At 45.6% G+C, this 13,505-nt stretch overlaps 1 protein-coding gene across 6 annotated transcripts in view; it reads right to left on the reverse strand.

Annotated features, from left to right (window-relative positions):
- Positions 1–13,505, reverse strand: part of lef1 (lymphoid enhancer binding factor 1) — a 39,750-nt gene that overhangs the window by 7,057 nt on the left and 19,188 nt on the right. For 2 of the 6 annotated variants that reach the window (XM_011476205.3, XM_011476189.3), the window contains exons 4-10: positions 11,265–11,397; positions 8,059–8,149; positions 7,132–7,251; positions 6,346–6,508; positions 5,592–5,699; positions 3,350–3,398; positions 2,796–2,837 (exon numbers count right to left, since the gene is read on the reverse strand). In XM_011476205.3, coding sequence (XP_011474507.1) covers positions 2,803–2,837; positions 3,350–3,398; positions 5,592–5,699; positions 6,346–6,508; positions 7,132–7,251; positions 8,059–8,149; positions 11,265–11,397 — 699 coding nt within the window. In that variant the 3' untranslated portion in view covers positions 2,796–2,802. The remainder of the gene's footprint in view (positions 1–2,795; positions 2,838–3,349; positions 3,399–5,591; positions 5,700–6,345; positions 6,509–7,131; positions 7,252–8,058; positions 8,150–11,264; positions 11,398–13,505) is intronic. The other 4 variants (XM_011476166.3, XM_004065900.4, XM_011476197.3 and 1 more) reach the window with 3 other exon arrangements.

Below are 13,505 nucleotides of genomic sequence, written 5' to 3' on the forward strand. Positions count from 1 at the left end.
TAAACATCCTCTCATTTCCCCTCTGCGCTGCTCAGAGCGAGGCCCACAGTTAGTTTTTAGCGATCCGGATTTCTTCTCCAATTATCTGAGGTCACTAATAAGGCAGGGTGTGGAGGCACTGGGCTGTGCCGCTGTGGCCTCCAGGCTCAGCGCCAAATTGAAACGACTCGGGAAATGGAGGCAGACGCTGAATCTTGGCTAATTGCAGCCGGAACGTGCGGCTGGCGGGCTCTGATGTTTGTGTGCACGTGAAAAGGGGAGAAAGGGGTTGCAAGTGATGAGGGTCTGAAAGATCCAGAGAGGAGGGAGGGGGCTGTTTGTGTGTTGTGTGTGTGCATGGTTAGAAAGAAGGAATGGAGACACAGGGATGAGTGGCAGATGAGTGAGACTGTGTAAAATCTGAATTCCTGAGAATGAGGGGGGGATTTTCTTCTGGTCCTTTTCTTTCCCTGCCTCTGTCTGCTAACACACCCGCTTCCCTCCATCTTCCTCCACCCTCATCGCTCATCAAAGAGTTTTGACAGCTGACTTCTGGCTGCACACATCAGAGGGAGCAGAGCTGGGGCACGGCGGAGACGAGGAGAGCTGGGGAGGAGGGGGCTTTGGTGGCCACCAATGCTTGAACAAGACTTTCTTTTATGTTTGCGGACCAGAGCATGCAGTTAAAGATGACCCTTGACTTTCATCATAATCATCGAGTATCAATCCAAAAAGACATCCTGGATCTCCTGAATAATAAAAAAAAAAAAAGAGACAGCTCTCACAAGCGAGGGGAGGGTTTGACTGGAAACAAAACAGGATTGGTATGAAAAGTGGAGAAATGTGACTCATATGCTGCTTCGTGGGGAGTGTTTGCAATGCTGCGGCTCCTGCGCGGCTGATTAAAAAGCCACCTTTGTTAAAAGTGTCTCCCCCCAGTGAAAAAAATGTGCAGTGGCTGAGCTGAGAGGGAGCCTGGAGGGCGCGCATGTGTCCCAGTCAGATAACTATCTCCAAGGCTGTGAATCAGCAGGCTCAGCCAGACAAAAGGCTGACAGCACGAGAGGAACTGAGAAGACGGAGGAGACAAAATAAAGAAAATGTAAAGGGGGTTAATGACGGAAGGGCAGAAGGGAACGTTTTCAGGGAGCGGAGGGGGAAAGGAGGCCGAGGCGAGGACCGTCAAACTTTCATTTTACAATGTCAGAGTCCGCAGAGCAGTGGGAACCAGCTTTGACACGCCAAAGATAACAGAGGAGCAGAAAGGAGCCGCTGAGTGCTGCCCTGGAACTCAGCACCTATTGCATCACAGGCAGAAAAAACTCGCCCAAAATCCCAACACAAAGACCGACTTCTTTCTTTACCATGAGATCTAAAAATAAACATCTAATTTACCAAATGCTTGAACTGTCATTTACAGCTGCTTCAAGGAAATAATGCAAAAAAAAATCCCACATCACCAAAATATCTCTAAATATTAATTTCCGTTATTTTTTTTAAACAGATGAGAAAGGCTGATGGGGTGGAGGCTAGGACAAATTAGAAGAAGTACACACACGAGTTCATTTAAAGATGTTTTTTTGGCGTCTGCAGCAAGCTAACCTCAATCCGGCTCTTTGGGATATGCATAAATTGTGGGCTCGGGGAGTTGTGGCAGTATCCTCGGTATTATGCATATTAGTTTAAGGCTGTCACTAAGAATCAGCAAGGGTGTCCATCCCGCTGCGGCTAGGCACTGCTAATTATTGGATCCAAGATAAAGTTCTTTTTTAGCACTTGCACTCACTGTGCTTTGAAAACAGAGTTTGAGAGAGGGGGCAAGAAAAAAAAAAGAAAAAGAAAAGAGAGCCACGGGGTCAAGAATCGATCAAGTGGAAAACCTTTGTCTGGTTGGGTTCAATTTTGACGCAAGAGCAGATTTGTCACATCTGCCTGGCTTTTTCTGCTGCCAAAAGAGAGCGGAATAACAGGATGCTACCAGACTCCCAGGGAGGGAGAGAGTGGTGGTGGGGGGGGCAAGAGGATGCAGAGAGAGCAAAAGAAGAGTTGGCTCTGCACCACAGACAGAGGAAAGCAGGTGACAGTTCAGCAACATTCAATAAAAATCAATACTTCTGGATCCATCTTTCATGAGTTCAAAAAACAGAGCTGTGCCTTTGTTACTGGAGCATTATAGACGCTCTGAGACCTCAGATACCATGAAATCTTATTAAGGTATAGCATCTCATTAACTTCCTGCCAAACGCTGCTGAATCCTGCTCTGCTTAACCAAAAAAAAAAAAAAAAAAAGCAAAGGAAGACAACACATGTAGTCCATATGGAGCTGGGCTGAAATCCTAGCCTCCACCACCACTTAAGAAAAAAAAAAAAGCTCTGGGCCAGTTCAAGTGTTTTCAGATGTAATATTTAGTCCGTGTGCAGAACCCAGGGAGTGGGTGAGCTGTGATTCATGGAAGTTTTTCCAACGCATGGTAGGAGGCAAATAAGCTTCAATCGTCTGACGCGACATGTTACCCTTTCATCCACGCAGTGCTTACACATACACACACACACAGAAAAGTTCAGAATACTTCCACATGCAGCGCACACACAGATCCAACACGCAGTTTGCTTAGGCCTCTGAGCAAACTCCACACACAAAGAGCAATCCCTCTTCAGGCCTAAACACTGCTGACACAATGACTATGGTGAGGTTAGGGTGGACCCGTTTAGGATTAGTCTGTGAGCACAGGCTCTCAAGTGTTTAGCAGTTTCAAAAGAAAAACTTGACATCAAAAAGTGGAGTAGACAGGGAGGGCATAGAGGGGTTGTCTTACCATATTCTCAGATGTACGCCGTTTTCATTCTCTGGCCTGTACCTGCAGAAAATTGCATCTTTTTTTAAACATCTGAGATATACCTACACAGCATGGATCATTTCTGCCAATGAGCCAAAAATGACCAAAAAAAAAAAAAACAACTACCAACATTTTGACTTGCGATGTAATTCTCAGTGGATTACAGTAAACGTAGGCTCGAAAGTGCAGCTAAACAAAATCAGCAAAAAGACATACGGTTATGCAGCAGGCAAACAAATAATGCAAAGCCCAGGATTTGTAAGTAGTTGTAAGAATGGACAGACTAATCCCAAAGTAGGTGTAAGATGTGAAAGCAGAGATTTTAAATGGACAGAGGACAAACAGATGAAGGAATGTGAAGTACACAAGGCCAGACTGGAATATCGCTCGCTGAAGAGGAGTCATCTGTCGTGTTTCACTAAAAGGCATGCAGGAGTTGTGCTGCCACTGGCAGTATGTGTGGACTCCTTGGAAAGATGCTGGGAACTCTCAACTTGAAGATGCGAGGAGCTGCAGACGGTGGAGGCACTTACCTGTGGCCGATTCCTGCATCTTCTCCCTCTTCCGCTTCTTCTTCTTCCCCTAAAACATATACAGGGGAACGCATAAAGTGTGGCTCCAGCACTCACGCTCACTAGACCACTCTGATATCATGCTGCTGACTGCCATGTTCACTCATCCCCTGCTGGGCATTCAACTAGCATCCCTCAGTCTCCAGACTCCACGGCCAAAATCCAACACGCGTAGGCATCTGGTCTGATGCTAAGTGGGGCCGTTAGCTTCTTTTTGCGGTTGTGTCCGCTTCAAAACAATCTACGAAATCCCTGAAACCATCAAGTGCAATTATCAGTGCTCACAATAATTAGGCCAGACTGGCTCATGGGTTATGAGGAGCGCCACTCTTCCTCCAGTGAGGCGGTGGGGGTGCCCGGGGATTTATAGCTTACGCTAAATCCCCAGGGGGGGAGACTATAGGTATAGATAGCAGTGTAGAGTCGTTCTAGTCAAATATGAGCAGCACTTTGGTTTCCTGCTGCAAAGTCTGCTAATCCACTTATTCATGAGCTAATCTGCCTTCCTCTGCTGCGGCAGATGGGAAAGAGGCGACCGAGAGAGTGTGGGTGAGAGGCAGGATGAGAGCCGCACACTCTGCGTCCCAACGCGTCGCCTGTTTTCCAGGAACGATCTGCCTACAGCTGATGAGATAGATGAGGGAGCGCCGGAGCAGAGTGCTCGCAAGGAGAAATAATTAGGTGTTACTTCTTTATCTCTCTCATGTGAAACACTGAAACTCGTGCGCCGTTTCCCTCTATGTGTCATTAAAGATCAGGACTGACTTGGTGACTAGGCTGCAAATCTGTTGCTTCTGTGTCGCCCGTTTTGGCAGTGGAGCGCCAGAGACGGAAAGAGGAGGGATGCTGCCGGTGTCCGAGGGGAGGCAGATAAACACCACATAGCACTTTGGTGGTGGAGTGAATGTGAGTGCCGGAGCCACACTTTTAAGAAAAGCTGGTGCTCTCTCTTTCAGAAATATTCGCACAGCACGCTAACACACACAAGTTTGGACGACTTCCACTCACATTGTCACCTACACACACACATACGTGTTGAAATATTGGTCACAAAACAAATAGAACAACACAAGGGTGTAACGAGTAATCCACCTACGATTCATATTCCTATGATCCCGCCAGACTGATCTGTTTGAGGCATTTCAAAATGGTCAATCAAATTCACCTATACCATTATAAAATGGTTTTCAAATTAAATAAATCGATTCTATCAAAAATGGGAAAATACCATTTGGATTGAGACACATTAGGTTTATTTTACTATAATGTAAAAACAACCATCACAGCAGATAACACACATGGGATGGCAGCAAAAAATGATCAGTCAATCATTCCAGTCCAATGTGTGGAAACACTTTGAATTTAGCAAAGACCTGTGACCATGCAGGGTGGCAGAATGTTCTAGTGATGTTTCCTTTGGATTATTTTGATGAGGAAAAACGACAGTAGATTGATCTTTATGAAGCTAAAATGTGAATGGATTTCACATTATTTCTAATTTACTTGTTTGTACACATATTTAATTAACACCTGATTATCTTGCAAGAAAGAAAATGAATCTGGAAAACTTCAGCTGCACTGTTCAGCACCAGGTATTTATGTCTGAGTCACACTGGTGGAGTTTGTGGCTGAAAATGTCCTGGATTGATTTTAGGTCAGTGAATCGGATCGTCAACCACAAATTGTGATGTGAATCAAGTATCTGTTCAAAAGAATCGTTACACCCCAACAATAACAGCCTGAATTTGGCCAGATGGATGGCTGGGGGACCAAAGGTTGCTGCTGCTGCTGCTGCTGCTGCTGCTGCTGCTGCTCTGCTGCTTAATGGCGAGTGAACAATCCAGCCCCCACGGTTCAGTCAAACAGCTGCCTCTGCATTCAGAGCTCCACACTGACGTGGGACATCAAAGGCTGGCATGGCCATTACCGAGCAATTTTCACTCACCGTAACCATAATGGCGCTGCAATCCATTTTAGAGCGGAGGGTGCTAAAACAATGTTATGAATTACACATCAGGGCAAAATAATGGGCCCTATTAGTATGGAGGAGGCCAGAGAGAATTAGGACTGCATAGTGAAATTTTAATATTATTATCATTCTTTTTTTGGGGGACGTCATTTGAGGAGGAAGTCTTGCAGCACAAACACAACAACACAGATACACACAAGCGCACCTCTGCCAGTCTGTTCTGTTGATACTTACATAATTGTCTCGAGCAGACCAGCCTGGGTAGAGCTGCATGTGGAGCTGCCGTTCCTTGCGAGCTAGCTCATAATACTTAGCTTGCTCTTCCCGAGATAAAGCATGCCACTGGGAAAATGGGAAAAACAGTCAATGAGCCATTGCACCAGTACTGTACATTACCTGCATATTTGTCTTTTGAGAATTTTTTACAAGTGATAAACAGAAAACCCGATTAAACATTTACTGTAGAAGCAAAAAAAATGGATAAAAGACGGAGAAGAAATTGGGATGTGGAGATGAAAATGCATATCAAAAACACTGGTTCTAATTGAGCGGAGCTTTTTACTCTAACTGTGTCAGCAAGCAATTACTTTCTGCAGGCCACAAACTAGGCTTTGCTGTGGCTGGCTGCCTAGGCCTGTTCGTTAAGGCTTTCAACATGGCTCTGTGGTTCCACTCTGCTCCCATTCCTCAAAAGGGACACATTTCAGCCATGCCATTATCCCGGCATATTTTACTGAGACCATTTTGATTAAATGTCACTCACACACACTGCATTTGTGTCGCCAAGAGCGGCGTAATTGGCACGGACAATCATTATGACAATCATCACAAATGGTTTTAGGCTAATTGACAGGCAAATCTTTGTACTTTTCCCACTAATTGGGCTCGGTAAAGGTCCGTTTGGCCTGAACTCTTAAATGAATCTGTGAAGATAAGCTGAAGTTGAGAAAACAAGTGAGACGAAGTTTGCATCAGCGATCTGACCTACCCTCCGTCCCAGGATCTGATTGATGGCGGCGCTTTCCTTCAGCGTGCACTCGGCGACCACATTTGCACGCATTTCTTTCATGTAGAGCATGAAGGCGTTTAGCGGCTTCTTGATGTGCGGCTTTTTGGGCTCCTGCTCCTTTCTCTGTTCGTGCTGGGGCTTCCTGTTGAAAAGAAAACGCAGATGCAAAAAAAAACCGGAGACTGAAGAGTTTTAGAGAAAAAAAACAGGTGGATAAAACGAAGAGGAAGAAAGCTGTGGTGCCTGGCGTTAAAATCATCGGAGGGTTCCCTTTTAGCCAATCGTGAGGCAGCGCATGGGGGCTTTAAGGCCATTTCCTCTTTAATCATGTGCAGTTGCGCCCCGTCATGTGGAGGAATTCTTCATCCAATAGTAGCAGCCACAGAACCCTGGCTTAAAACCAAATGCTCAAACTTTCAAAGCGAACGACTGATTACTGTGGACTCACTTTCTGACAACCTTTTTGATACGAGTGCGGTCCCGGCTGAGGATGGGCATGAATAATGGAAATGTCAGCCACAAGCACTTCAGAGTCCTGCCAACAGTTTCCAGCGCATTCACTGTGGATGCTGCTTCACTCGAGTCAGACCTGTGTGTGCTGTCGGTGTTGTGAGGCCCGAGGCCAAACGAGGCATGGGGATGTTATCAGAGGAGCACATGCCCTCACTGATTATCTGCTCCAATCGGGAAAACAAGAAGAAGGGCCCGACTGCGGGTCTGTGCAGAGTGTGACCGAGGGAGAACTTTTGTGCTTGAAGGACTCACATGTGCATGATGTCAGTTTCATGCGGAGGCTCGTGTTTGATCTGTGGGTTGACGATGGCTGGGTGGGGAATCCCAGTTGCGTGAGGACCAGGGGGGCCGGGGACCATGTGGTGTGAGAACCTGCAATGAGAATTCAAAGGTAAAAATGTGTTTGCTTTGAACTCTTACAAGCCTCTTGACGTTGTGTGTTGCTTCACTTGGACACCATTAAGACATGCAGAGGAATGCCTCGTTCAGACTTAGAGAGAAGAGACATTTGTTGTTGCGTGGAAGGGTATGAGAAGAAGAAAGCTGCTCTCTCTGTTCATAGTAGCAGAGATGTCTGCTTCTGTGTGGACTGAAGAGGAGGAGCTGTTGGTCTCAGAAGATTCGAGAATGTAAGGGATTTTTAAGAGACTGGAGAGAAGTAGAGAACAGAGACTTTCTATGGCATCCAGTTGGATCACATTTAGGGCCTTCTCTTGTGTTTAGCGTGCAAACCACCCACACAACATTGCTTTCAATTCGGGTGATGTGGTTGAGATCAAGCTGCGGGAATTTCTGAGTTTGAGGCCAAATGTCTCACTTCTAGTGACCAAACTTGACGAGAAAAGAAGGAAATGGAACAAAAGAAAACATAACGTAAATACAAGGATGAGGAGAGAGTTGATGGGGCTCAAGCAGACATATGGTAATGCAGCAGCACGTATGTGTTCATGGATTTGAAGGTGCTGGACACAGAAAGGTGACCTTAGGCTGAGAACACTGCAGCCCAACAGAAATAACAAAGAGGAGCGTCTGCAGAAAGTCAGACTTTCTTCTACAGACACACAAATAATCTACTGTCTGTGGTGTCTGGGTCCACGTGTTGAAGACCAAAGATGGTAATCCCTGATCCTCTGCAATAAACAACAACAGTTGCTTTGCCGCTGTCCATTTGTGACTCACCATCCCAGTGGTGGTGTGATTTGCCCCACTCCTCCAGGGGATAGGGAGTAGAAGTTGGGCATGTCTGGTCCTGGATGATGCCTGGGCATTCCTGGAAAACAACCATAAAATATGTGGCTAAGATACTTTGAGAGTATACAATACAAAGAAAATGTCTTATTAGTCTTTTTTTTTTTTTACACAATATATGGCTGATGCTGACAAAGATAATCTCAGTTTTTTAAATTTTAGGTGGGGTTTGCATTTTAGTCACAAGACTCCCTTTGCTCAAAGACAGCTGGGATATGCTCCGACAACCTTCTTGATCCATATCATAGCAGAGTAGGTGTTAGTCATAAATAGAATGGGTTTTCATTATGGTTGTGTAGCTTTCCCTCTCACACGATGGATATGCATCTCAATACATAAAAGATTCAATTACCTTTGTGGCAATACATAACAGTGCAACTCTCATACCTATGGTTACAATCTAAATATGTATTATTCATCTGTCATTTAAAATTATACATGAAACAGCTTTAAACGTATAAACTTGGCATTTTTGGGTCTTTTAGATCATTTTGATATTTGCTTGGATCAAATGTACATAAAAAAGCAAAGAAAGCAGAGGACACAACAGGAAGAGAAACTGATAAAGTACCATAATCTTGTTTGTAACTGTATTTTTAACGGATACTGCCGTTACTCTCAGTACTGAATCCATTTTTTTTTCATACGTTTCTGCATCCTTTACATCTCTAGCTGTTTGTCGCTGGTGGTTCACAACTGGTTAATGACACAAGTGCAAACACAAGCTAGCAGCCAATGACAAAGAGGAAAAAAGGACAAGGAAATAGTTTCACGAACAGAAGAAATAAAGCCAAAATGACATCAACAGGACAAACTCATCCTAAAAAACTTGGATGGGAGTGTTTCCTTGGTTTGAAGAAGCATAGTCCTCTACAGTTGTAAGATTTGTGATTGTTCAAAAAGACCAACTCTGACCTCAATATTTAACAAGGAGAAAAGGAGAATCATTTGTTCTTTGAGCTATGTTCCTGTTAGTGTGTTTCAGCATCTTTAAGCTGCATAATTGCAGCTTCTTCTTAACGGTGGAGGCAGCCGTGCTCCCTGTAGGCACGGGATCGGCTCAGACTGACTGTTTGGACTAACCTCTCCTTTCTCCACCTCCTTCTGGGCTTCAAGGTCAGGAGGTCTATTTTCCAAACAGAAGGCAGTGAAAACGGAGCTGCAGGATGACAAAAATCTGTCTGACTTGAAAATCCCTTCTTCTCCTAAATCAATTTGTTTCCTGGTCTTTCCCGGCAGGTCAAGCAGACATCAGGAAATGCTGTTCATGCACAGACAAGTGGAATGCAGCTCCTCGCAACCCAAAAACACACCAAAAAAAGGAAAGGGCACATGCGTCCAGATTAGCACCATCTTCCAAACCCCGCTGGAGCCCGCCTTTCCTCCCCTGCTTCTCTCATCTCTGGTCCTCCTCCTTCTCTCCCCAGGCTGGGATCTGAAGGGGCATCCCTCCTTGGAGAGGCAGCTTGAGAGGGAGGCTTATATCCCCAAAGCCAATGTTGCGACGCTGGATTCATGGCGCGGATAGTCCTGCTTCCTCCTCACTAATCCACCGCCTAACACTCCTTTAGGGCCCTCCCAAAGGGAGAAAGGAAGGAGGCGAGAGGTGAAGCAGCAGGGGAGGAAGAGAGAGCCCCAGCGTGTTAACCTTGTCACTCACACCTCTATGATGCCTAATTACACCCGCTCGCTCCTCATTTTACACATTCCCGTTGGCGTCCAACGAAGCCAAAACAAGACACACACTAGCTGGATACAGCTGGCGCTCATATTTAAACTCTGAATGTTAGATTTGCCTTTATACACGCAGAAATTAGCAACAATTCTCCTCCACCCCCTCCCTCGGTGCGACCTTCCAGCCCACATAGAGGCCCTCTGCATTTTAGAGCCCATAATGAGAAAATCCATGATTGTTTTTCATAATTAACGAGCGGATCAAAGTCAGAGCCCGCTAAAGGAAGCAGAGCAGCAATTGGTCGATATGAGAGAAAGAACTAGAGGGACAGCAAACGAGGAGAATGAGGGGAGATTTGGTTTTCAGCGTGTTCGGCCCAGCTCTACCCATACATGAATATGCCTAGGGAAATCATTTGCAGCTAATTTTGCAACTGGATTGCTTGGACATGGATTTCTGTTAGGCTCTGAATGCCAAGATCAAATGCTAAGGAAAAGGCCCCCCAGGTGCTTCTTTCCACTCTTCGCTGTCAGAAACAGGGCGAATAGGAAAATGAAAAGAAACTGCCGCTGAATTCTACGTGACAAGAACTCCTCAAACCCAGCGAGTGCACCTCTTGCTTTGTTACCTGTTTGTTCTTTTTTACTATGTAGTTGGAAGGTAAAAATATCCCAGCACGTGTGTCAGATGTATGACATATGTGGAGCTTAAATCTCACAGGGCTGCATCCCTTGTGCTTACATCCTTATTTATAGTTGGTCCCTCAGAACTCCTCGTCTTCATCGCCTACATCATCCCCCTCCTTTTCAACTGGCAGCCACAGAAGAAGAAAGCAAAGAAAAGCGAAAACGGTGCAGGACAAAACTATGTTTGGCCCGCGTCTCTGTGGCATCAAGCGAAGGAGCTGCCAAAGTTTCCAGCTGCGCGGGGCTGAAGAGCCCGTCCAAACAGCAGAGGAGCTTCTCCGCAGCTGTCAGAGCTACAGCTTGAAGTTGTTCCCAAGAGGCAAAGAGTGCAGAGGGAGAGGGCATCAGAGCTCAGCGTGCCATCCCACAGGCTGCTTCAAATGAATTCTCACTCAGAGATGTTAGGAGGATGACTTTGTTTTGACATATTTTTAGCAGGAGCATCTCTGATTCTTGACAGAGTTGACAGTTGTAGTTAAATAAAAAAACACACACACCAGGTATCAGCTCAGTCACATGTAGATCTAGTTTGACAAAATCCTGCATCTCGTGCTTTATTTCAGACACAGAAAACTTCAGGGCAGTGAGATAAACAGGTTTTTCTTTTGGGTAAAAGCCCTTTGGGGGCCACATGACAGCACTTACACCTAAATATAGTGAGACGATGCTCAGAAAAAGTTGCATTGATCTGTAAATAGCTCTGCCACAACATGAGCGGCTTTCAAACGAACGCCATGGACATGCCGCTCACTGTGCAACACGCCTGCTTCTCCTACCTTGTTTGTTGTTGGCATCTTGTGGGTGGAGGCCCGAATGAGAGCCTGGGGCGAAGTGCTCGTCGCTGTACGTGATCAGCGGGGTCAGTGGGTGGACTGCATGGGACGGCTGCACCACGGGGACTTTGTTGGACTGCGGAGACAAGTGCAACTGGATTTAGGAACGGTGTGTAACTCCAATATAATGCATGGTAGAGAACAGGTGAACTATTTCCATCTGGCTTTAAGACTTTGCTCAAGAAGACACTTTAAAAAATGTTGTTGTTTTTTTCTCTGTGCGCCCAGCAGTTCAGAACTTTGTTTAGCCTAGGTCAGCAGGACTACAAAATTCCACTCCCTGAAGACAAGAGGGAAAACAAGCCAAAGAGGGAGCGTGTGCAAGTTCTGATAGAAACAGAAAGAAAGATGCACACAGAAGGGAAGCAAGCGAGCAGTGGAGCAAAGAGTGGAGGGGGGGGGGGAGATGAGAGACTTGCAAGGTAGTGTTAGAGCAGAGGTCTGAGGCGGGAGATCAAAGGCAGTCATTAGCCGGTGAATAAGGGGAGTTCATTACAGAGCAAGAGCTGGGGGAAGAAGAGATGAGGGATGGAGGAGGAGGAGGAGGAAGGGACGGGGGGTTGACTATAGAGTAGGGGTGCAATGGATAACACGACTCACGGTTCGGATCGTGTCACGGTTTTAGCGTCAGGATTCGGATAATTTTTCGGATCAGTTAAATGGGAAAAAAAAACACGGGAAAAATGATGAGCGAGGTGCGTACGAGGAGGAGGGTGGGGGTGAACCATGGCTAGTGTATCACTGATAATCCGGGATCTGTTGCACCCCCACTATGGAGAGAATGCGTGAGTAAGACAGATGTCTGCAGTGGTGCCTAATGTAGGGGTAATCACGTCAACAGTGGCTCCTCATCCTGCGATGACTCAGAGGGAACTTGCAGTACCTCCTGACAATTAAAACCGACCCAAACAGGCACAGCAGAACCTCAGCCAACAGCTCTCGCACGCTTAATCTGGACGAAACACATGGGAGTGTTTAGTACGACTAAATCTGCTTTAAAAATTTGAACCCTGAGGCAAGCTGGAGTCCAAATATCACCTTAAAGACCCACTAAGATGAAGGTTGTATTTTTGGTGTTTTTAGCATGTTATTGTCTCATTTTTCTGATGTTTAAAGAAAAATAAGCTTAAAATTGCATTTCTGAACATTTCCTCTATTCAAATCGTAGTGAATCAGGAGCAGATGAAAAAAGATACTCTTTATAAAAGCTTGTAATTGTTGCGTACAAACTCCAATCGTCAGGCCACATGGTCCCTGCTCTGCTCCATTCCCATGCATCCACTTGCAGACGACTAGATCCGTGAACGTCTTCATTCTCCTCCACTGATTAGCTGCAATATTGCTCTGCATTTTTGTTGCACCGGTAATGTTAGGTTGTTAGGTTGTTGCAGTTGCTCCACAATAACGGTCCCGCCCACAACTCGGAGGCAAATTTCTAGTGAACAATTGCTGCGCTGCAGAAATTCTGTCATAGGAAACAACACCTTTTTTTTAATTTTGGCTAAAAATAGTATAATCATAATTAAAAGACAACTGGGAATGCTTTTACAGGAGATCAAAAGATGATCAGAGTGGGACTTTGAAGACATGGCTATAATTTCTTCCCAGGTCTGACTCATGTCAAAAATACAGCTGTTTCTAAAATTAACAAGGAATGCACATTATGAAAGCTAAACTTTTTTCCATACGGTTGCTGTGTTTGTCCTCATAACATTTGACTGACAGTGACATTCCTGCAGGACTGAGTGGGAACTGGAGCACATTCTGGCCCACTCCCACAATACACACATCCACCCCACCCAAATGCCAGCGAGGTTGGAATGTCTGGGTTTGCCCGAACCTTGCACAGACTGGCACCCGTGAGACCTCCCCCTTTGCCCCACCCCTTCCTCTTTTTTAATTCCTTACATTTGCGCTCACACCAGCAAAACGACTGAACGTGTGGCTTCATTTGTTTCCGACCCCTCATCTGCTGGAGTCCCATCTCTTCTGCTAATTCAGCTTCGGGTTTCTGCTCTGTTGTGAGCCACAAACTGAATCATCAACCTCAGCAAACTCTTAAATCTGAGTCACTGACATAAAAGAGGAAGCTGATGGGACTAAGCGATTTAGCCGAAATGGGTTTTTGACCCCCTGGTCACCAAGGGTCAAAGGTGATGGGATAATCTGTGATTGAGGGAGTGT

The sequence above is a fragment of the Oryzias latipes genome, chromosome 1, assembly GCF_002234675.1.
Source record: "Oryzias latipes chromosome 1, ASM223467v1".
NCBI lineage: Eukaryota > Metazoa > Chordata > Actinopteri > Beloniformes > Adrianichthyidae > Oryzias > Oryzias latipes.